Below are 23,946 nucleotides of genomic sequence, written 5' to 3'. Positions count from 1 at the left end.
TTCAAACACTGGGATTCTGTGAGTTGCAGCATTTACTGCTGCATTTGAGTTGGGGCTGCATCAGTCCACTGTTTGAATGCAGAAAGGTTTCTTAACACATCTGAAGGAACAAGGTGATCATTCTCATGCAAAAAAAACCCAAATGGACAAAGCCAAAAAAAAAGGCTCATGCCTCCTGGGAAATGTGTCACTCAAACTGAGACTATTCTTGCCTAGAAGTTGTAGGAGAAGGATTTTATTGTGTCAGAAACCTGAGGATGACAGAGAGACATATCTCTGCTGGCAACATAAATATTTTCACACCCTGCAGATTGCTTCCAAGAGCAGGCTGATTATTTCCCATGGAGTCACATGTGATATCTCTAGCATTATTACTCCAAAATTCCCTGACTGTTAACCAAGACAGAGGAACAGAGAAAAATGCTTGTTTTTTCATGACAAGCAGATGAGCACTTCGGTCCTTTGTTGATTTACATGTTGGGCTTCACTTGGCTCTCACTTTCCTTGGTGTGTGTCAGAAGTGGCTAGAAGACACTCAAATGACTGTGAGGTCCACAGAATCTGAGTTGTCACACCATTAACAAATGCCATAGAAGTGCTAGTGAAATACTGCTGGTGTGGCTTTAGACTTACACTTATTATCCGATAACCTCAGCACCATTAGACATGTAGATTCTGCTGGCTTTTGTCACCAACTGAAATAGGAGCAGCACCTTATTGAATATTTTAAGCAGGGGTACTGTAAGTGAAGCAAGCCACTGTTCAATTAAAAAAAGCAAATTTGTAAATGCTATTTCCTCTGCACTATCATTGCCTCCCATTTAGATTTGTAGAATCATTCCTACTTTGCCAATAATCTCACTAAAGCTGTCATAAGCTCATTTAACCAAAAAAATAACTGTATGTGCTGAAAGAAGGGGTCCAGCTTGCAGCCACCAACATCCTGGAGCTCTGTGGGACTACACAAACTCAGCACACAAGAGTTGCTCTGCATAGTGCATAACTCTGGGCAGAAAAATGTCTTCCAGAAGATGTGGAGAACAAAGGTGTGATTCTGCTTCAGCTACAGAGGGAGTCTTACCATGAATACCAAGGTAGGGGCCAATCAGCCACCATTACTTTCAAAGGTGAATGTGTTTTCTTTAAACACAATTGGAAATACCAGGCAGGCAGAGAGCTCAAGTCTTGCTCTGGTTTTCTTTAAGGGCATGAGATAGGAACAGCTTGTTCTACAGAACTGATCAATCAGTCTTGCCTAAAGCATCTTTATGCTCTGGGAGTGTTTGGTTGTCTTATGTTGCCAAGAGAAGGTCTAGCACAGGCCTAGTTACACAAACATGAATTTCTCCAAGAAATATACTTGCAGCAATGCACTTGGAGAAATGCCTCAAGTATTAAAAACCAGCTCCTAAAAAGAAATCCTTATTATCTCAATATGGGTGCAAGACTAGTGAGTCTAAAGGCCCATATGAAACCAATTTCATGCAATTTTGTAGCCATGTATAATTGGGGGTGTGTGTGTATGTGTGCATAATTGGTTTCAAATGCAGGTCACAATGGACTGACTGAAGCTTCTGGCTCTTTGTCAGTCCAGTGTATTCCACCACTGTTTGAACACCAGTTTTCTATTTAGAGGTAACTGGTAACCATCCTGCCTTTCTTGTGTTGAAAGAATGAAACCCACTACCCTATATCAAGGAAAAGATTAATATCTGATTTGGAGATAAGACTTCACATGTGCTTTGTTTATGACTGGCAGTGATTTTAATCCATATGTTTTTTTAATGGACTACTAACTTTTACTTTCCTTCTTTTTAATCATTTCTAGGGGTGAAGGTGAAGAAGGAAACATTTCCTCTGCTCATATCTGCTGAAAATGCTACTCTGTACCTAAAAAGGATACTCATGGAGAACCTCCTGATCACTAGGTTCCTATGTTAGCTACCTTTCAATGAAAAGTAAATTAGTATTTCTTTAAAAGCAAAGCTCTACCAATGCTGAAGTTCACAAAACACTGCTACCAGGTTTTACTGCACTGCATCTCAAGCAGGTAAAACCCTGGGAGGTTCCAAGAGCTATCATTGTCACTAAAGGTACCTGTGCAACATCTTTTTCTTACATGAGTTTATGAAGACCTTGGTAGTACAAGATACTTTGTCAGAAGCCTGGTTTCAGGAGGGGAGACTTTTGTTAAGGCCAAAGTCAAGCAGAAGCTGATTTTTCTGATGGTGGAGGAGGCTCCTGTATATACCTCCTGTGTGTGGGCAGCCACCGACTTATATGGCTGAGCCAGGAAGGTGCTGGTGTGCCCAAACCTGCACCAGTGACTACTTCAGTAGTAACATCCAGCTTTACACTGCTTTGTGTGTGAAGCTGGTAAACTTGCTAGTCTGTCTGAGAAAGCAAAGCACTTCATATTCCTAGGCAGTATATTTTAGCACAGAGAACGTACTAACAAGTGGAGTATTACTATTTTGTGTCTGTGTGTGTGAAAACTGCAAGCAACTTTTGAGCTTTTCAAACTGTTGCACAATGAATGTCAACAAGCCAAAAAACTAGGGTGATGAAAGGGAGAGACTTTTGGTTTTCAGTAGTGCTCATAGGTAGCCTTCAGTGAATAAACATGGCAAAAAATCACAAAAAGCAGCACACAAATGCATGTAATGGGATAACAAGATATAGGAACTAATACACACATTAAAATGATACATGTTTCTGTGCAAACCTTGCTACAGAAACTGTAAAGCTCTCCAAAGACTTTCCACCTACGTGGAAAGTCCTATGTGAGACAGGAATTATTACAGCTATTTTACAAGCAGAAATGTTAAGGCTACCTCCACCATTGAAGGGACTTGCCCATGAGTACATCACCCATTAGTGACAGGACTGGGACTACAGTCCCATTCTTCTCACCAATGTGGACTTCTCACTCATGTTCTCATACAGCAGCCATATGACTGTTTATAAAAGGACTGTGTTGAACATTAGGAAAAAAACTTTCAAGAACACCTTAAAATACATAAAATCTAAAAGGCAACATAAACAAGGAACATTTCTGTGTGTAACTAAGTCAGGATGGAGGCTCAAATGACATGCATCATCACATGCCAAATCTGCATCTCTTCTCTTAAAGGAACAGTATTTAAATGCAGAACACATCTGGCATAAGCTGAGAAGCTATTTGAGCAAATACCCTTTCACGTGTGTAAGTGTCTAAGTCCATGAAATAAGGAAGGTCCCCGGAATGGGTCCTCTCGAATGGACCTGTCACGTTACTTGGGACACACTACAGGAGTATCCTGACTGGACATGACCTTCCTGGGACACTGGATGATCTCCCAAAACAGAGCATCATTTATTTTGAAGCAGGGAGATGAGTTTCTGCATGCTGCAAAAGAATGCAAAGAGAGGCACCACAGCATACCTTTGAAAAAACTCTGGTGAGGAAGCAAACAATTAAAATGTAACTTTCAGCTAGGATATAAACCTTTTATGTTGCATCACTTAAGAAACACAAACAAAGGATATAAAGTTACCATCAAGTGTAGTGGTATTTTAGTTGGTCCTTTGGCAGAGATTTTCTCCCACAGACCCCTTCGCACGTACCGGACAGTAGTGCCTGCGATCTGAAACTCACCAGGAAGCTCAATTTTCCAGTCGCTGTTAATGGATCTCTTACTGGAATCTTTTAAAGCTGGAATGAATCAAACACCAAGGAATAAAATGTAAGTTAACTTGTAATTACAATATAGACTGTTGAGCTTCTCTCTCAGCCCACTTGAAGTACAAGATGCAGCAGCCTTGGTGCTTTAAACAGAAGGACACCTTGAGCTGCCTCACCACATTTCTATCATAGGCATGTTCTGTATTTCAGCTGATAAAGGCATTTCTAATTCTATTAGCATTGCTAGTAAGTATCAATAATGTCACATAAGCTGCACTTGCTAAGGCTTTACTACCTAAAATGACTATGTTTTGCTTTCCAAATAAGCAATTTGAGTGCTGTGCTATTGTGTCTAGACCATGCTTCTGCCAGGAAAGGTTGGACCAGATGATGCCTGAGGTCCCTTCCAACTTGGTTCTCTGTGATTCTCTGTGACATTCTCCCATTTCAAAACATTGAGGTGTTCTCTGTGCTATTCCACTGCCAGAAAATTGAAAAGGAAGAAAGAGTGTGCAAAAGGATTTACAAAGGAAATAAAAGGAAAGAAAGAGAACTACCCACTGCCCTTGAAAAAGCACTACCAATTTAGGACTGGATGGTGGAACTCTTCCACAGTTTGACCAATTTCAGGAACACATTCAACACCACCCCCACCAATGACCTGCTGTTGAGTTCAGTTACACATACAGCTCTGGTTTTACAAAGGAAAGCTTGCACAATGTTTCTCTTTGATTTTGAGCAACAGAGAGGTGATACCTGAACTAATTCCAATACAGGAATCATAGTGAAATTTCAGCATCATTTCACAATGGAAACCTATTTTTAGACTATTTCATGTAATACATAAATTTGTCTCCAGGCACCTGGGCACCTCTCTGTTGTTAAAATGGTTCCCCGCATATCTCATGGCCCAGGTCAATTTGAATTCTTCAAAACTCCCAGCATGGGTCAGGATCCAGGACTATCCAAGGCTCCTCCTCCACACTAAGCAGTATGCAGGCAGCCCCTCTTCACTGGAAGCTGAGAGCCCATACACAAGGTTCTCCATCATTGCTGGCCGCTCTGCCTAGAATATTTCAGGGCACATTCAATTTACCAACTGATCCTCATTTGTAGTCTCTAACCTCTGGGGATGTCTGGAGCAGATGGAGGTTGCAATGACCTCTGCATCAGTTTGTGCCTTTCTGAGGACTGGTATCTTGGGAAGTAGCTGGAGAAAGATGTCCTGTCCTGTTGCACACAACTTTCCTGACAGCTCTCAAGCTCCACAGTCAGGGTGAAGGGAAACTGCAGGTATGGCTTCCCCGGGAAGAAAGAGATGTATATGAGGGAATGTTTGTTCTGAGGGAAGTTATCTTTGGCACATAGTCTAGGGGTATGATGGTATCCTGCTATTTGCACGCTACAGCAATATAACTCTCTGCAGCACTTTTCTTCTTCCTCTGTTTCTTGATCTATGAAGTACCTTCCAGAAACTTCAGACAAAGTTATGAAGTAGGATTGCTTTCCTCTGCCAAAGCCTAGTGGCTTTCAGGCAGATCAAAGCAGTCATCATGCTGGCCTTGAGGAGCTGTGAACATGACTAATCAAAGCAGTGGACAAGATAGTTTTATCTCCATGCAGTATGGCTGACTAGCAAAGATATGACGGCACATGCTCAAACAGTGTGCAAGAGCTTGAATGACTAAAACCATGCTTTGGTTCCAGCTCATCATCAAAGGAAGAGAGCTTGCTGATGAAAACCAAAATGTTTGATCTTTGTGGACTCCTTTGCTGGGAAAGGTTTGATTGTGATTGCTCCAGGCACTGCTCCCTTACTGATTGAAGAGACAGGGAGTTTGCAAACAGCTGTGTTCTCAAAGGTGCTCCTTGAGGATTGCAGGGATCACACTAGAGACTCAGTAGAGTATTTTGGCCTAAGTAGTTTTGCCACTCTGCAGCATGCAAGTGCAAGTGCCTCATGAGTAGTGATCAATGCTGCAGCTATAAAGCCTCCATGTCTCCCAAACACAGAATACTGTCCTTTATCTAATGGCTTCTGCCAAACACAACTATTGCAGGCCTGGATTTGCCTAGCCACAGAGATAACCAACTCAATTCAGTGTGGTGAAGAGGGCCTGCTGCTCTTATCAGATGTTGTGCTTTTCATCCAAGCACTGTGGAAGCACTTTGCAAGACAGCAAGTATTTTTACTGCATTTCAGAGAATAATTAAAGCATGCAACAAAGAACACATGCCTAACCCCCTGGAGAGCTCAATGGCAGAAGCGGAGGAGTACAGGGTATGTGCAACCTTCTCTGACAAAACTTGTCTGACTGTGGTGAAAAAGCCCAAACAGGGAAGCAGTTGTGAGCCCAAGCAGTCCTCACTGATTTAAGCTATCACCCACAGAATTTTTCCACCTTGAACAGCTGGCTGAAGCTTTCCTGGGACTCTCTATGTCAAGTAGTGTAGTGAGGTACAGCCCTTTATCTTCTCCCCACTGTGGGTCCAATTAGACAGGAGCAAGAATCCACTGGTAATCCCAAAGCTTTGTCTAGCTCAAAGTTGTACTGCAGAAGAGCAAAAGATAAAGCAACAACCTGTAACTTCCTCTTCTCTTGTTTGCTGGAAGACAGGAACTGACCAATCTATTTCTAAACCTGGCATCTTGGTGGATCTTTATTTCCACCTTGGGTCCCTCTGGCTTGCTTCCAGCCTGTGGACACAAACTGCCAAGGCATTTCCTGCTCAAGGTGGTTTTCAAGCATTGCAGCCAGCCAAGGAAGCCAGCGTGGGCTGCCTGTAGGTGGAGGGAAATTCTTCAGGCACTGCTCCCAGCACATGGAATAATGATTCCAAATTATGCTGGGCCCATTTCCAAAGTGCTGTATCCGGTTCTGAATGGAAATAGGACCTGATTGGACTCAGCTTTGTCACTGTGATCGAAATAGAAAAGCCTTCCATATTCAGATCTGGACTTACAGTGCATTATGAGGTCTGATTGGATTTTATTTTCCTGGTCATCTCTTTTGTCCAGTTGGAATATTCCAGCTGCTATTCTTCAGTTTAGGTTAGCAAGACATTGGGTATCTTTTCTTTGTGTCAAGCATTCCTTGAAAGAGAAAACCCTGGAAAGTTTAGAGAGGTTCTCCTGGCTTGGGCCCATGAAGCAAAAAGCTAAAAGCATTCAGAAGCTTTGAACCAGCCAGATTTTTATCTGTCTTTATATGATGCACACAGGGCTAAGTCCTGCTTTCAAATATACACAAACCTAATCTTCACCACCCAGTGGGGAAATACCTGCTTTAGTCAAGGTTACATGGTCACGATGAAGGGCAGTCGCTAGCTCCACGTAGGTCTCTCAGCGCTGCAGCTATCTGCCAGAGCCCAAGCCCCGGACAAACACCCTGTGCAAATCCCACCAAGACAAACAAAAAGGCTGGCTTCCAAAAGGCAGAGTATTTGCAAAACCCAAGGAAACACTGGCTCTCATTGTTCCACCAGTGCTTTGCTATGTCAAACATCTTACATGTAGGCGTAATCCTCTCCCAGCAAGCTGGCTGCAGCACTAGTGGAAATACTAGCAGTAGTGATACGTGCTTCCTAGCAAGAAGTGGTACAAACCCCAATGCTTTTGACCTAAGAGCAGCCCTCTTTTTTCCCCCTGAATCTGCAATGAAAGACAGAGAACAAGAGCATCTTTCCCAGTGATACTGCCAACTTCCATGCCATCTCTAGACAGAAAGCCAACGTCACTAGACCTGGAATCCCGGCATAATCACTACATAAATGTTTTCAGTGGCATCCTATATCCCAGTACTGGATATTAATGTTTCCTTTTGGCTGTGGAGACAGAGGATTATAAGCAAAAGTCATACAAATCAGAAACCAAGAGTCCCAGTCTGAGCTTTGCTATGCCTTTCTACACAGCTGTGAGCAAGTTGCAACACCTCAGTCTTTCTGTCTGCAAATCAGAGAGCAACAAAGCTTCATAAACCTCTCAAGAGTTCTAGCCTCAGGCTCTATGTATCTCTGGGACCAGTTCCATCTTTCAGAATGCTTTTCTGTCCTAAAACCTTGCAGTGTCTCTGCTCTGAGAAGCTCAATTTGAGAGAATCAGAGCATGCACAGGTGAAAATAGTGCCTAATACTTCCCAGGCTAAGGTACAGCTGGAACATGCACCTGTCCCAACCATTGCAAAAATATCAGCATGTAGAAGGGCTGAAACACTGGTACAGAAAGACAAAAGTCGTGTGCTAATGATCTTATCAACAGCAAGAGCAGCTTAGGTTTGACAATACAGAAACCTATAAGCTGGAAAAGCTCACTGAAGGAAGAGGAAAGTTTGGAGGTTTCTTTTATCCTTTTGTTTTCCTACACAGCAGAAAGAAACTGAGAGAGGGAAGAATTCTCTCATGTATGGCCTGAGGGTGCAAAGGACGTTTCAATGTGCTGGGTGGTGTTTTGGGCCTTGGACAATTTTCTTTCATTCCCTGCTCTGCTACAGGCTTCCTGGGTGAATTCAATGCAACAGGACATTAGCATTACTATGACCTGTTCTCCCAGGAAGAAGATGGGAGTCATTGCACAGTAATGACACAAAAAAAAAACCACCCCTAACAATGGAGACAAGAGGCAGAGAACATGCTGAGAGATGTGCATTATAGCTGACTGGTTGCATTTTATACATGACCTTGCAGTCTTTACATTCAACGATCAGTAACTGGACCTCAAACGTTGCCAGACTTTGCCCTACAACAGCCTCACATACAAATCTAACCTGTCACCCATGTCTGAAACTGATTCCAATAGCAAAAATAGGAGAGAAAGCCTGTTGCTCTCAACGGAAATGCAGGAATAGAAATGAGAAGAGGATTAAAATTGTTTGACCTGAAAAAAATTGGGCAAGTTGACTAGAGGCTGCAGCTAGCCCGTTTCAGAAAGCAGAGTCAGGACTTGGGTATAGCATTAAGTGAAAACTTGCTGGCACAGGAAATGGCATAGGCAACCTCATGGTCAGGTTACTGAGGAATATCAGCTGCTGTGTCCTGCCTCTACTTCAGCCTGAGCCGGGCACCCTCCTATCTCTATCTCTGTCACTCTCTTATCTAAATACACTGTTCTCATTTTCACTCCCTCCCAAAGTGTTGTGTGCTCCTGGCAGCTATGTGCAGCCCAGTGCCAAGTTCTGCTCAGAATCCCGTCTATGTAAGAGTATCCTGTGGTCCTTTCAGGTTGCACAAGGGCCTGTAAGTGTCACATACTATCACATCAAGCAAACGTCATGAAACTAAGCCAGGAAAGCAGAGAGAGACTGCAACAAGAATGAAATCAACAGCCACTTCCTGGCAACAACAAACGGATCGTCTTACAGGTCACTTCGAGGAGGTCATTCTAACAGAAAACAGAGCTGAGCTTTGAATCAAAACATCTTTCTCTTTTGTCTTTTTACCCAGAAAACTGTGAGCAGGTTTATCCTCAACCACTCTGATCCGCCGGGCACCTGCAGGGATCACAGCTGCTTCGATGTAACCTATGGTAACGAAAGAGCAGATGGATGAGAGGGCGTCACAGTCAGCCAGAGGCATCAATCATTCAGTATCTCACCATGAAAAACATCAACTCCAGCCCAGGTTGGGGAATGGGTGGGAAACACTTCAAATAGGACCTGCCAAGTTTCACTGCTGTGACTCGTTTCAGCCCGAGAAGAAGGAAACACACAGGTACTGTTTAATTGTGACTTAGAGCTTGTGCCTGAGCTTAGCTAGATTTGCTCCCTTCCAATCACCCTGCTTCTCCTGCAGTACAGACAAGGATGCACCAGGACTGTTCCTGAGCTGATCCAAAGTCACTGTCAGGAGCAACACATCACAGAACAGGCATCTGTGATTTGAAATAAAGTTTCCAGCAGATGCTCCTAGCTGCTTCTGCTTTCCCCTCCCAAAGAAAGCCCTGCTTGAGGCTGCGATTGGTATCACGAAGGATTCACCTCCACAAAACAGCAGGAATTAGTTGGACTTTTTTTCGGGGGGGTGGGAGGATTGTTTTAATTTATATTTCAGCTTTATACAGACATTACGGAGGATATAATGGTCAACAATTCCTCAGGGACTGACAGCACTGCCAAAGACTATCTGTGCATCTGACATGGAAGGGAAGTTTTTACAGCACCTCTTGGGTTTTGCTTTTCTGAAACCTTCTTTGCCTTTTTATGCTTCCTTCAAGGACTAGCAGTATGACACAATTATACTGCTTTTGACTAACAAAGAATAATTAAGAGCTACAAGGAAATGTAGCCTATTCTCCACCACTGCAAAGCTATGTGGAGTTATGGACTTGTCCATGGGTTGGAAGCGGTGACATTTAAACTGTAAAGCTGAAGAACATCAGGCCCCAGTTCAAAAGTCTGGGAGCCAAGCAGAGTTTGTGCATTGACTTCACTGGACTCTGAATCAGGACCCTGTATATGACACTAATCTCATCACAACTATGACTTGATTCCTTCTAATTGGCCACCCAGTTTACTTTGCAGTGCAGAACTTGACACCTGTTTGGGGTTATTGCTCTCCTGTTTCTTTTAGATGTTAAGTAGCTTATCCTGTATGTTTTCTCATCCCCTTTTTAACTTTAAAGGGCTTTTTGAAACTGTGTCAGCCCAGTCTTTACGTAAATTTGGGGCAGTCTAGAGCAATGGGTTGGAGAGATGCTGGCATAAGGAGTGGTGATTCCTCCAGCATTCAGCAGTGTCTGGAGAGCTATTTCAGGGGCCAGTGCAGCTAAATGGCCATGTTCTTGCTGTGCTGATATGGGGCCCTCAAAGGAGGATGCTGACAACTTCATGCATCTCAGAACTAAGTGATTCTGCAACAGCTATGACATGGAGTGAGACAGATGGGGATTTGGGGTTCATTTCTACCCATCTGGACCAGCAGTGCCCAGCCTCTTCACTGTGCTAGAAATAAGGCTTGGGCTCTTGAGTTTCATGAGGTGCACTGGGTAAAGAGTCCTTCTTTCTCTGATCATTGTTCCTGAATGACATTTTCCATTTAACCCTTCAGCTCAGTTCTTTTTGCATTTGTTCCTCCTTACTCACTTCTCCCTTTCAGAGAGTCAGTCACTCCTTGTAGGAAAACCAGAAAGAGGGCCAGCAGAGCTGCAGACCATGTCTGTGCACAGAAGCCACAGCAGTGGCTCTCCCATCTGCTGTTGTGGAGTGGGTTTGACTGGGAAAAATCATCACACTCCCAGGGCAATTTTTTTAGGGCACTACTGATGCAATCAAAGCAAACAGATGTTGCCTTTCATTCTAGATATTGCCAGGAGTTGGTTTTTCATCCACTGAGATACCAAATTAAAGTCAAACCATAATGTTTCAGAAATCACACATCTTCACTGCACCCCATGCATCCACACACATAACCAACTTACAGTGACCACCAGACAGGAGCACACAGCAAAGGTGTGGTTAATGACATCCATCATGGGAAACAGGCCCTGTGACACACCTGAATACCCCTGTTAGGAAGCCAGTTTGGAACATGCCCAAGTAATTCAGGTCATTTAATGCTCCTACTGGGGAACTATTTACTTGTTTATTTACTTATTAAATCACATGCCAGATACAAATGTCCACAGCTAAATCATGCAGAGGCTGGGGTTCAGAGTTCCAGTGAGGTTAGTGGAAAGCGAGTCACCAACTTCAGTGAACTCTGAATCCATTCTCTGATCTAGCAGCAACCAGGAGTGTGCCACACTGCTTGAGAGGTGAGCAAGCTGTGGAGCTGTGCTTGAGGTTCAGCTAGTGCCAGAAATACACTCTCATTTCATCACTGTACCATGAGAGAAACATCACGTGGAAAAGTTGACTTCTATGCTACTTTTTACAATAGTAAATAGTGGAGTGTATGCTATTAATAGCATATTACTTGTGAAGACTGTTTAGTTTGGTCTTACACCAGATTTTTCTCCTCATGTAATTTCTAATCCTGATTGATGGCTTTAGGGGGTTGTATTCACAGCTCCTGAATAAGAAGAAACATACTGTGCTGAGATCATGCGGCACAAACCCCACTGCTGACCTTTACTCTTCTGTTAGTGAACTGTGAACCACTTTGCAGTTGTATGGACCTGACCTGTTCTTTCAGAGATGAAGGGAAATTCTTGGGCATGTCCCACTGGGAGCATCTTGACACTCATTATTTTCAGCAATGTTTCCAGTGTGAGTTAGTGGTCAAATCCTATTGCAAACATACTACATAACATTCATGCAAATCTGCCACAGGTACAAACTCAGATCACTACGAGCACTCCAATTTGGCCAGTAGAGCTAATGTGAGGCTTCTGGTCACAGAATATTCCTGCTTTGAGATAAGTGCACCAGAAAACGCCTCCATTGTTTTCCAGGCACATTTTATTAAACAAACTGTAACTGCAGACTGCCAGAAAGATTATCAAGTGTCAGCTAGTAAGAAAAAATCTCTGAGCTGATCCTGAGTCAAGGACTCTCAAACATATTAGGTCTTAGGATAATTGTCTGCAATGCATGGGTTTGCAAGGCTGGACTTAAAGTTCTGCTATAAATGAGGAACTGGCTAAAGACTGATGAGATTTGGCATTTATCAGGCAGTATTTCTAGTAATTTGACCCATAAATCAGCCTGTTAAGATGAAGCTTTGAAAGTACAACAGGAGAACTTCATTATTTGATAATTTATAGTGCTGTATGCAGTATACTCCACCTTGGGAACAGTTACTTTGGCACGCACCAATCTTTCTGGATAATCTGCATTACATCAGTGTCTCAGGAATGTAAGACTGTGATTGAAGCAAATCCTAGATACAAATTATATGGTGTAACTCCTATTAGAAGAGACACCAGAACAAAGAGGTGGCTTTGTCATCAAGGAGATTAATATGTGAACAGTGGCTACTGTATCTTCATTTAAATGCTGGAGAGATTTGCAAGAGGAAAGCAGCTCACAGAGGAAAATCCATTGTTAGCCATTGTTACTATTCCCAGAAAGAACAGAAAGTTTAGTCAGGACTTCAGAATGCCACTGGTCTGCTGTAAAACTTTTCTCCTGCTTCACATTGTAATGAAGATGGACTTTGAAGTATAGAAAATATCTATCCCATGGCTGAAAGTACTTATCTCTGGGCACTCCATCTTCATATCTTATCCCTGCACACACATGAAAATAAGGTGTGAGAAAGTCAACAGTGCCACTATCAATCTCCCCAAAGGTGCTTTGAAAAAAGATCTCCTTGTAGAAGCCAAGGAAATCAGACTGCCCTGCCTACATGCTGGTCACAGCCAGCACAGCTTCTGTCATGTTTTAGGGATAGGAGTCAGCTGGACTTCTCAGTTTCACAACCTGTTCCACCTTGCATCTTTTGCTGAGGGCTAGTTGTTGCAATGGAGTGGAAATCCATCCAGCAGTAACTATGTGTCCGTTTTCTGAATAGTTGTCCTGATTCTCTCTTGCTGTTAGCTTGAGAGGAATTCCTCTATCAGCACCTGTGCTCTTCCAGCCATGGGATAGCTCATTTGGAAGACAATAATTTCACCAGAGAGCCATGGATAGATTTCAAAGCCTCCTACTATTGCCATGAAGTTGGTTGCTAACCTGCATGTTCTGCTTAAGCCTTTATAAGACATCTTAGAGTTAGCCCTAGTGCTCTATTTTCTCATCATTTAGATGTACTGACAAAAAAATAGCTTCCTGTGTTGGCTAAAGATGCTCCTAGCTAACACTAGGAGACTACTGTTCAAATACTCTTTCTTTCTTTTATGTATCTGCTGGAGAAGCAGCACACACAATAAAAAGCTTTTTCATCATTCTATTAAAGGTACACTCTTCATTTCCCAAAACAATATTTACAAAACTGACCTTCTCGTGTTCTGTCTTTAAAAATAAATCCAAATATCTGTGGTCTATCTTTTAGATCACAAGAAAAGGGCAGCAATTAAAATCTCAGTATGGCTGAGAAAAATTGGGGGATGAATGCAGGTCTCATTCATAATGAAGGTCTCTGAGCACAACATGCACAGCCTTGGAGTCTGAACAGAAGTCAGCGATAAATCAGACAGCCAACAGATAAGAGACAACAAGATTTTTATGTCTAGGTCCTCTGTATGGTGGCAGGGAGACAGAGGTAGACTTCAGAACAAGTCTTTGTTGGTCTTTGAAAAATGATTCTGCAGAAATAGGTACAAGGCATGCTGCCAGTCAAAAGTAAGCCTCAGTCTAAACAGTGCATTCAGCTGGCCTACTCAAGACAGCCAGCTGCACACAAGTGTATGTGATGTTTGGCATCACAAATAAAGGCTTTTGACCTCTTCCCCAAAAGAGAAATGGAATCCATTTCCAGCTGGATTACAGGTGGTAAGATCTGAACTGCTAGACCTCCTTTGAAACACTTTGAATGTTCCACCATCGTGCTCCATCAGAGTGGCAGAACCTCATCTGTGACATTAAGACTAGAAGTAGGCACAATTGTTTTTACTTGGGTACTGAAAAATTTGGTTTCTTTCATATGGACTGGTTTTCTAGAGGGAAAAGATAGGTATTTTATACCTTTGACAACACCAGCTAAATAGTACAAGCACTTGAAGTTTATCCATGGCTTTTGATACCAATTTCCCCATCTAATCCAACCAAAAGACAAAGAACCATCACCAGGGGATGTCACCAACACCCACTAACACTGCAAACAGCATTCAAGTATCTTACACGAGAAACACTTGGGAACAGCCTTTGCCTTTGCCATCACACATGTGGAAACCTTCTTACAATGACTATTGGTTACTGAGAAACAGAAAGGAGTTGGCATGGATTTAGTTTAGTCAATAGGGCTTGACAACACAATTTGCAATCACAGGACATGTAGGGACCAATCCTGCAGTCAGCAGAGTCCCATGTGCAGAGCAGCTGAGGATCTGGCCCAAAGGTTGCAGCTGCAATTCCCCAAACAGACAGCACTCCAAAACAATCAATGTCTTGATGTTTGAAGTCTGTTCTCTTCTGAAATAATAAATCAGCAGATTTGACTCAGTGTGTTGGCCTTGACTTGGATTGCAGCAAGTTTGTGGGGATTTGCTACTGACCTGTGTGATCCTTTCCGCATCCAAACCATAAATCTGTTACTGCAGTCATAGTGTAGCCTCCTTTGCACCAACTTTTGTTTTGTCAGAGTTTTGTACATATTTACTCATATGTTAAACAAACAAACAAACAAACATTTTTTTCTTGAATATCCTCATGTTCACTTGTGACATCTCACATCCAAGCCTGAGGCCTTGCCTAATGCATGAGATTCAAGAAGTCACTGTGAAGGCCTGACCCTGCAAACAGCAATATATCAATAGAAATTGATGGGAGTAACTCAGTGCAAAAAAAACGTTTGAAGAATCAGGGCTGTAAATAAGTGAAACCAAGAAGTCTGTTTTCAGCATCTAAGGACACTGAAAGAAATTCAAAAGCAGGAAAATATGACTTGTGAACAATTAAATATTCTTTCCATTTCAGTAGGCTAGAATGCTCATTGTAAGACAGCAATTCCAAAAAAGATAAAGCAGATAAAGAAGATTTTCAGCCTGGAAGAAGATTGATTGGCATATTGTGGATGTCTCTTAAAAACTATTCCCACATAAACTCTAATTCCCTATAAAGAAATAATAAAAAAAATACTTAATGTTTATGAGATTATAATTGTAAAAAACCAATTATCCCATAGATTATATGAGATAGGTAAAGGTACAGACATTGCATTGATAAAGCAACATTCTGTCAGGCTTGTGCTTCTGAGATGATGAGCAAAGAATAAGGATCAATAAATGCTTGAACACAGACCATTGTTCAGTCAGCCACCTCCTCTTATTAAGTTACAGGGTGCCGGGAGTGAAAGCCTCCTGTAGTGTCCTGGCAGTCAGACAATCAGTTCAGGCTAGAACTGTTCTATTCCTATAGCCTTGTAAAGTTACCACCCTCAAGCAGACTGTCTAGTTGGAAACGGGAGCAACCTCCTGGCAGTGACCCAGAAATTTCTTATTTATCTGCACAAGATGTTTTGTAGTCTCACTGGAAACGATAAAAGATGGTTACTCTTCAGGAGCAATTAAGAAGTTCACAAATAGCTACAAAATCCCCTGCAGAAATGGAGTGTGACTTTTTCCAATGGACATGAGAGATTTTTCCCATTGTTTCTATCAAATGCAAATGCCTTGACATATGTAGGTGGAAAATACCTGGGACAACAGAATCACAGTCAAAGAAAATACTCCACAGGTTGGCCTAGCAATGCAACAGCGCTAATGTGCTCCAGAAAGATGTGGTGCAGGTGGAAAATCCTACCTAGAGGAGGTGACAGATCACAGCTGGCTCCACAGATGAGGAGGATAGTGTAGAGAAAGAGGTCAATGAACAAAGTCAGAGCCTCAGACTTCAGTGCTGAGACCCTGATTAAAGGAAGCTGCTAAGCGCTAGTGCTGCTTTAGTCACTACAGAGGGTGTGTAAAGGGAGTTGTTATGTGCTTTGCTGAACTCAGTCCTGGAGCAGCACCTATTGAATGTATTTCTCCATACAGAAATGGCAATTTCATTGAATGCAAAATATTTTTTGCTGGGCAATTCCTTCCTCTTGAAGCAGCTTGCAAATCCTCAATCTGGCTTTCCCTGCCTCTGCTGCATTAGGATGTGTGATAACAGGTTTCCCAGAAGTGCAACAGAGAAACTCTGAAACAAAGGACTAATTCAGACACGAAGGTGTATGCACATTCATGTTTAACAAGAGAGGGGAAGTCTTAACTCTGTCTGCAAGCTCTTGTATTCCATACTGGATACTGTCACTGGCAGGGAATCAGTAAAAACATTCAGAGGGGAGTTCTCTTTCACTTAGTTGAGATACGAGATACCCTGATTATAACATGAATCACCTGCAACATGCAATGTGCATCAATCTGAGCTCTCAAAATGCTCAAAGGTGGTGCTGAAATCAGACTTCTCTCCAACTGGAAAAGCTACTGTGATTTTGTCTCTTATTAAAACCAGTAGCACCAATAGCTTTCAAAATGAGAAACAACTTGATTCTGAATTTCAGACAGAGGCAATGGCTGGTATCTGGGCTGAGTAAGAAGCAGATGGGATATCACATTTGAATTGAGTTGGGTTCTTTTGTTTACTAGAGTAATTCAAGCTACTCAAGAAGAGCTATTATTATGATGCTTTAACTCTCCTCAAGCAGTTAAGAGAAGCTCTGCCCCACTAAAACACTGCTGAGAGTTACTCACCCATCCCCTTGGTGTGGTTGAAGTCGCCTTTCACCACTTTACAGGTTTTGCCATCACCACTGCAGATTCCACAGCGATCCTCTTTGGCAGCTGAACCAATGATTCCATCGCAGCCAATTTTCTAATGACAACAACCAGAGGTCCCCGTTATTTTGTTTGCAAGGTTAAAGTATCTCTAAATGTTGAGATCAGGACTAAGGCATCTAACTGAAAGCCGGAATGGGCAGAGAACACTGCGAATCTGGGGAGTACTCATCTGGAACCATGTTGAGTTGGTTATTCAGCGACCCCCTTCTCTAGCATTAAAAGCATGAACTTTGATTCAGAAGATTTAACTGAAGAGAGTTTCACAAACATTAGTTATGCCAGATATCATCATAGATTTCATACTAACTTCCTTCAAACACAAGAGATTAAAATGATGTTACATGTTTGTATAGCAATTTCCATCTGAGGAGCTCAAATAGATCCCAGAGGACCGAACCACTACTGTGAGAGTTTAGAGATGAGAAAAATGTGGTTTTCAGAAATGAAAATGAACTCAAGTAACCAGAATCCTGGTCACAGCCCTTCACCACACAAAAATTCAGAGTGCTGTTACAAATTCCAGCGTGCTGCTCATTGAATGAGCTTTGCTGCGGAGTGGGATCTGAATGAGGAGTGTAACATTCAGTGTGGATCACACTTCTGCAATATCTGAAAAAAGACCTCATGAATCAGATGGCTCAAGGTACCTGCAATGCAAAAGTCATTTAATAGAACAGGTTCATGTTCACATCTGGCCAGGCCACACCATAAGACTGCTTACACAATTATGAAATTTTCCATATGCTTGCACTCTAACAGGCTTAGACATTCAATTGTAAATAAACAAACAAAACCACCAAATCCCCCAACAAAACACAACAATTTAACCTGAAACTCCATTTTAAACGTTTTTTTTCCTATACCTACCTAAACTTTTTTCCAATAAACCCCTGCAGCTTTGCTTCCACAGATTGGTATTCCTAGACCAGTCACTCTATTCTCCCTGTAGCTATACAGATTGCCATGGTAATCTTCCTTACTGCCAAACCATTTACTTTACAAGTTATGATGGTGAACACTGCACATTTGTAGATCTTGAGGCAGATAAGATTTATTGCCATTACTCTCAGTATGTTATTTTCTGTTCTCATAAGACCCTCAAAACAATCAGCAATTGGATCTTAAAACATAAATTTCTACTGAAATAAGAGTTGACATCATTCAAGTTATTAGCAGGGATTCTACGATTAAAGTTAAGTTGAAGATTTATTCTCAGAAGATAAACAATTTCTTGGCAAATGAGTTAGCAGGGCTGTCAGTAATAAGACAGATTTTAATAAGACTGTTGGGTCTCCTCCTTCCTTGTCTCCTTATAGTAAGGCCAGAGGAAAGTTGGAGAGATATCCTAGGGAACAATCTAAACAGCAAACATTTTGAAAAATGGAGTAAGCAGGGAAATAGTGAGAGAACTTGAGCTGTTTATCTGCAACTGCCTGCATGTAAGCAATGCAATTTGGACCTGAACTCAAACGTTTCCCTTCTTCCAGAAGACACTGGCCACTGCCTGAGACCAGATGTATTACAGGGATCAAAGACTGCCAGGGCTCAGACGTGTTCTGCTGCAGCGCTTGTCTGGGTAAATCATTAGAGACAGACACATGCTGTGAAAGGATGATCATCCTACACAGAGCGGAGGGAAATGCTGCTCATTAGCTGGAACAGCATGCAAGTTGGTGGACAAGGAGGACAGGAAAAACCCTGCATAAATGGGAGTTAAAGGAAGCTAGGAAGAAGACCACAGAGTTTCTGGCAGTCACAGTTCTCAAGTCTAAGCTTCACACCCATGTCCAACAAATAATTTTGGGATAATGAACGTGATTCTGCCCCCAAAACAGAAGGATGTCCCAGTAGTTCTCCTTCCAGGAAAATAAATATGATTTATAAATGGGGCTGCTGAAAGGCAGTTGGAAATACATGCCTGCCTGCCACCCTGCTGAGATACTGGAAAGGCTGCATTTAATTTAAGACTGCAGTGCTATCTTTTATTGTACTGCATTGTTATTAGCACGATGTGAGCATACAGATGAATAAAGGGAATATAATGAGTGTTGAACCACACTTATTCCCAATGCCACATGGGGAGTCTGTAGGACTATAATGGAGGCAGGCAAAGAATGAGAAGTTAGCAATAATGTGCTTTGCATTTACACTGTAGCTTCCCAGACAATGCAAAGCAGTGCAAGCCAGCAAAAAAGCCTCTGAAAGAGTAAGTCCTCCCTCTTCTGACGCTGGGGTTCAAGGCATGCCATTTCCTCTCACATTTACTAGGTAACTGATACACTTTGGCTAGAGAGACTCTGAGGGAATGGAAAGAGCACCCACTGAATCCACAATGCACCTCTTAGAATCATAGAATCAACCAGGTTGGAAGAGACCTCCAAGATCATCCACGCCAACCTAGCACCCAGCCCTATCCACTCAACTAGGCACTAAGTGCCTCATCCAGGCTTTTCTTGAAGACCTCCAGGGACAGTGCCTCCACCACCTCCCTGGGCAGCCCATTCCAATGGCAATCACTCTCTCTGGCAAGAACTTCCTCCTAACATCCAGCCTATACCACCCCTGGCATAAATTGAGACTGTGTCCCCTTGTTCTATTGCTGGTTGCCTTGCAGAAGAGGCCACCCCCCCACCTGGCTACAATGTCCCTTCAGGTAGCTGTAGACAGCAATGAGGTCACTCCTCAGCCTCCTCTTTTCTAGGCTAAACAACCCCAGCTCCCTCAGCCTCTCCTCACAGGGCTGTGCTCCATGCTTCTCACCAGCTTTGTTGCCCTTCTCTGGACACATTCCAGCACCTCAACATCTCTCTTGAATTGAGGGGCTCAGAACTGGACACAGTACTCACGGTGTGGCCTGACCAGTGCTGAGTACAGGGGAAGAATAACCTCCCTTGTCCTACTGGCCCTTCTACCCTTCATCTTCACCCTAATTCCCTGTGAGTGAAAGAAACGGGAATGGTCCTTGCAGCCTTCCCTTCAATGGCACCATCCTTCCCATCCACAGGGCAGACTTTCCCTTCAATCCAGAGCTCAAGAATTAAAGTCCTCAGCAGATTTGGGCCAGGTTTCTTACAAAATGAACTCTTTAGGAGAATAAAATAGTTTTCATTCTTGGCTTCAAGAAAAAAAAACATGATGTGTTCTTGCTACTTTATGCGGGAAAATACCTTGTAAGCACTTTGTTCTTGTCTACATAAACACTGCAGCCTATTTCCCTTCCTCAAACCAGATTTTCTTAAGATTTGACAATGGGTTCCACAAACTGCAAAGTCACCCAGATCTTCTGAAAACTCACCACACAGAAAACACTGCCACTCTTGAAACAAGTGCAACATGGAAGAGACAGGACTGAAGGGTGAGGAAGCAAACCACAATGAGCATCAGAACAAGAGGAAATGGCCTCAGGCTGTACTAGGGAATGTTTAGACAGGAACAATTTCTGGGGTTGTCAAGCCCTGGGACAGGTTGCCCAAGGTGCAGTCCCCATCCTTGGAGTGATTTAAGTCATACTGAAACACAAGCCACAGCATGGCAGCACTGGGTTTGTGGTTGGACTTGATGATATTATAGGTTATTTCAAATCAAAACCATTCTATAATTATTGGGAGGAAGGCATCTGTCAGCACTCATTGGACTGTTACTTGTGAGATATGTCCAACTTTCTCCAAGGTGAGAAAGACTGAGATTCCAGCACGGAAGGACAGAGGCCTATGCATGGACCCCATCAGAGCAAGAGAAAGATCTGCTGAGTCTATACATTATCAGTTTCTCACTGACATTATTCTGTACACTGTATGCATTATAGTGTCAGGTGTTAAAACAACCTCAACCTGCAGAAAGATTATTTAATTGCATGCAAAGGGACACTCCCAAGTTTCACTGCCCAAAAGTCAAGTTTTCATAGTGCAGAAAAAGTCCCTTAAATCCCAAACAGTTAAAGGGAGTTATTCGATCTTTACCATCTTGATTTGTGCTGCTTCCTCTACAGCCCAGCATATTGATCAAGGCAAGGTGATGTTTTGTTTTTTCAATTAAGAAGTAGAAAGGCAGAAAGGGGAAGTTTTACTTCTGAGGAAAGCCAGACCTTACAAATAACATCCTCTGTGGTTTCTGATCCAAGAGTTATCCTGTAGGTAAGCATACTGAGTTCATGCACCAATCCGTTCAGCAAGAGCAGGGTACTTTCAGTTCCATCACTACTGAATGGACTGATGAGAAGGGAAGCAGTTTTATGTTCTTACCAAGACTGTCCATTCAGGAGTGAGCAAGGTCACTTGCAGCTCTCTGTGTTCAGAAGGAAGAATACAGAAAGTAAAATGCCAGTCTGGTGTAACCAGACTGGTGTAGTAATCTGTAGGAGCATCTGCCACTGTCAGTCCTGTTCTTGGTCTCTTGGAGCTTCCCTCTACCATCCAACATGAACAGTGATATCCATAACTTAGGTAAAGGGGCTGATGTTGACACCACCAAGGAGTTCCACCTCCTGTCTGCAGTAGCTGCTGAAAGCTTGCAGTGCTGCAGTACTGCTATTAACAGCATCGGCTGGCAGAAAGAGGAAGATTTTAACCCAAACCAGTCCCTTGTCCATGTTAAAACATGGAGGTGCTGGCAAGAAACTTAAAGATAGTCTTTATAGCTTCAAGTCCAACACAACAACCCCAAGCAGTGCTACAGGCTGGGGACAGAGTGGCTGGAGAGCAGCCAGGAAGAAAGAGACCTGGGGGTACTGGTAGATAGTAGCTGAACATGAGCCAGCAGCATGCCCAGGTGGCCTGGAGAGTCAATGGCATTCTGGCCTGGATCAGGAACAGTGTGGCCAGTAGGAAAAGAGAAGTTATTCTTCCCCTGTACTCAGCACTGGTAAGGCCACACCTTGAGTATTGTGTCCAGTTCTGGGCTCCTCAATTCAAGAAAGATGTTGAGATACTGCAACATGTCCAGAGAAGGGCAACAAAGCTGTTGAGAAGCATGGAACACATCCCTGTGAGGAGAGGCTGAGGGAGCTGGGGTTGTTTAGTCAGGAGAAGAGGAGGCTGAGGGGTGACCTCATTGCTGTCTACAGCTACCTGAAGGGACATTGTAGCCAGGTGGGGGTCGGTCTCTTCTCCCAGGCAACCACCAACAGAACAAGGGGACACAGTCTCAAGTTGTGTCAGAGGTGGTATAGTAGGCTGGATGTTAGGAGGAAGTTCTTGCCAGAGAGAGTGATTGCCATTGGAATGGGCTGCCCAGGGAGGTGGTGGAGTCAGCATCCCTGGAAGTGCTCAAGAAAAGCCTGGATGAGGCACTTATTGCCATTGTCTAGTTGAGTGGATAGGGCTGGGTGCTAGGTTGGACTGGATGATCTTGGAGGTCTCTTCCAATCTGGTTGATTCTAAGTTCTCGGCATGGACAGTCACAACTACAATCGCAGGTTTCTTAATGATCTTCAACCCAAGCAGTCTCCTACCCTGACACCATGTTTTGGAACTACCCATTGATCTTTAAATTGACAAGTAACTGCATATTCACTGAGGAAAAGACCTGAAATTCATTCTCTCTAAGCTGGTATCTCAGTTAATCTTTCCTTCTCTCCCTTCTCCTTCTTCTCATTTTTATAATTAACCATCTGAAAATGCTGCTTGCTGGGTGGTATTTCCAGCTTCGGTCATTGCTGGCTCCAGCGTAGGAAAACTCCTCTTCTCTTTTGAATACAAATCATTTGGATTCTTCTCTGTGAACTATTTTCTGGCTATTTTTAAACAATATTTTTATTTGTATTTTCAATGGCTGTGCAAGAGCTCAATTGATACAGCCTGCATGAGCATGTTTTGCTACATAAACACAATTATTGTTGTTATATACACCCACTCTGTGCGAGAAATGACATTGTAGGCTCACAAAACTGTAATGCTTCCCACATGCTGAACTAACTAGCTGTCTCAATGGATCAAATATAAATATTGATGCAACATGTGCCATTTTACAAATTAATCATGCACAGAGCATGCTAGTTATGACAGATTCATCGATGCTGCCAATTTTTTGTCCATAATATCCAGTGTCCATTGATACCTCCAGGGAGGGACCACATGAAACAGGAATGTACATATGTGAGCAACTGACATTCAGATCTGAGGGTAAGAGAATTCATATTGCTTTGTTTCAAACATGACTGCATTTGTGGAGGATTGTGTGTGTCTGCACAGGAGGGTGAGCCTGGCTGCCTAACCAAGCAGTTACTCTGTAAGTTACCTCTATTTCTGTTCCACACAAATTTTGTGTGATGGATTCAAGTCCATGTAGAAATTAGGTCAGCAAATATCCTCCTGTCATTTCCCAAGCCTTCAGATTTTATCTGAATGAGAGCAGCTCTGCTAGAACAGGAGATATGCTCTGCCTATTTTACTTTGCATTATCTTATCTGTGCTAGACACAATTACATCTACCCACTGACTTTGTGTCTAGATCCCTTAGCAATTCATGGGGATGCTAGGTACAATTACTCCTGATGATCACTTTTTTTCTCATACAGAGGTGGAAATTTATGGGCTTGTGGCAGCAGAGCAGGCTCTATGAGTGAACATGCAAACAATACCAAGCCTTTTCCTATCTCAGGAACTCCTTTGCTTCTGTTCTTTGGTTGCTTTCTACCCTTCTGTACCCTTTACTCATCCTTTTAAACCAGCTTCACCTAAACTGACACCTCTGACCCAATCTGTACCTTGCTTTGTACAGATGCCAACAGGCTGTAGACACCAGAGGATTCTACATGGAGTGCCTTTAAAAGAGACATTTATCACGGTAGTTTTGGATTTGAAAATAATACATATTTAGCAGCATATGATATACCTGTAGCCTCCCTTTTGGTCAGTCCTTGGTTGCTGAAACCACAAGTGAAATCTAATACTCCAAGGTAGGTAGGTAACACAATGATTTATCTATT

At 42.7% G+C, this 23,946-nt stretch overlaps 1 protein-coding gene across 4 annotated transcripts in view; it reads right to left on the bottom strand.

The window, feature by feature from the left end:
- ADAMTS17 (ADAM metallopeptidase with thrombospondin type 1 motif 17) overlaps nt 1-23,946 on the bottom strand; it is a 184,500-nt gene that overhangs the window by 43,367 nt on the left and 117,187 nt on the right. For 3 of the 4 annotated variants that reach the window (XM_064158003.1, XM_064158002.1, XM_064158004.1), the window contains 3 exons: nt 16,935-17,055; nt 9,100-9,180; nt 3,537-3,694 (listed from right to left, as the gene is read on the bottom strand). In XM_064158003.1, coding sequence (XP_064014073.1) covers nt 3,537-3,694; nt 9,100-9,180; nt 16,935-17,055 — 360 coding nt within the window. Of the gene's footprint in view, nt 1-3,536; nt 3,695-9,099; nt 9,181-14,379; nt 14,455-16,934; nt 17,056-23,946 lie in introns of all 4 variants that reach the window. The other variant, XM_064158005.1, reaches the window with a different exon arrangement.

This window comes from Pogoniulus pusillus, chromosome 17, assembly GCF_015220805.1.
Source record: "Pogoniulus pusillus isolate bPogPus1 chromosome 17, bPogPus1.pri, whole genome shotgun sequence".
In the NCBI taxonomy this organism is placed as follows: Eukaryota; Metazoa; Chordata; class Aves; order Piciformes; family Lybiidae; genus Pogoniulus; species Pogoniulus pusillus.
The sequence above is the reverse complement of the archived record's forward strand: the minus strand, read 5'-3'. Positions and strand labels throughout refer to the sequence as shown.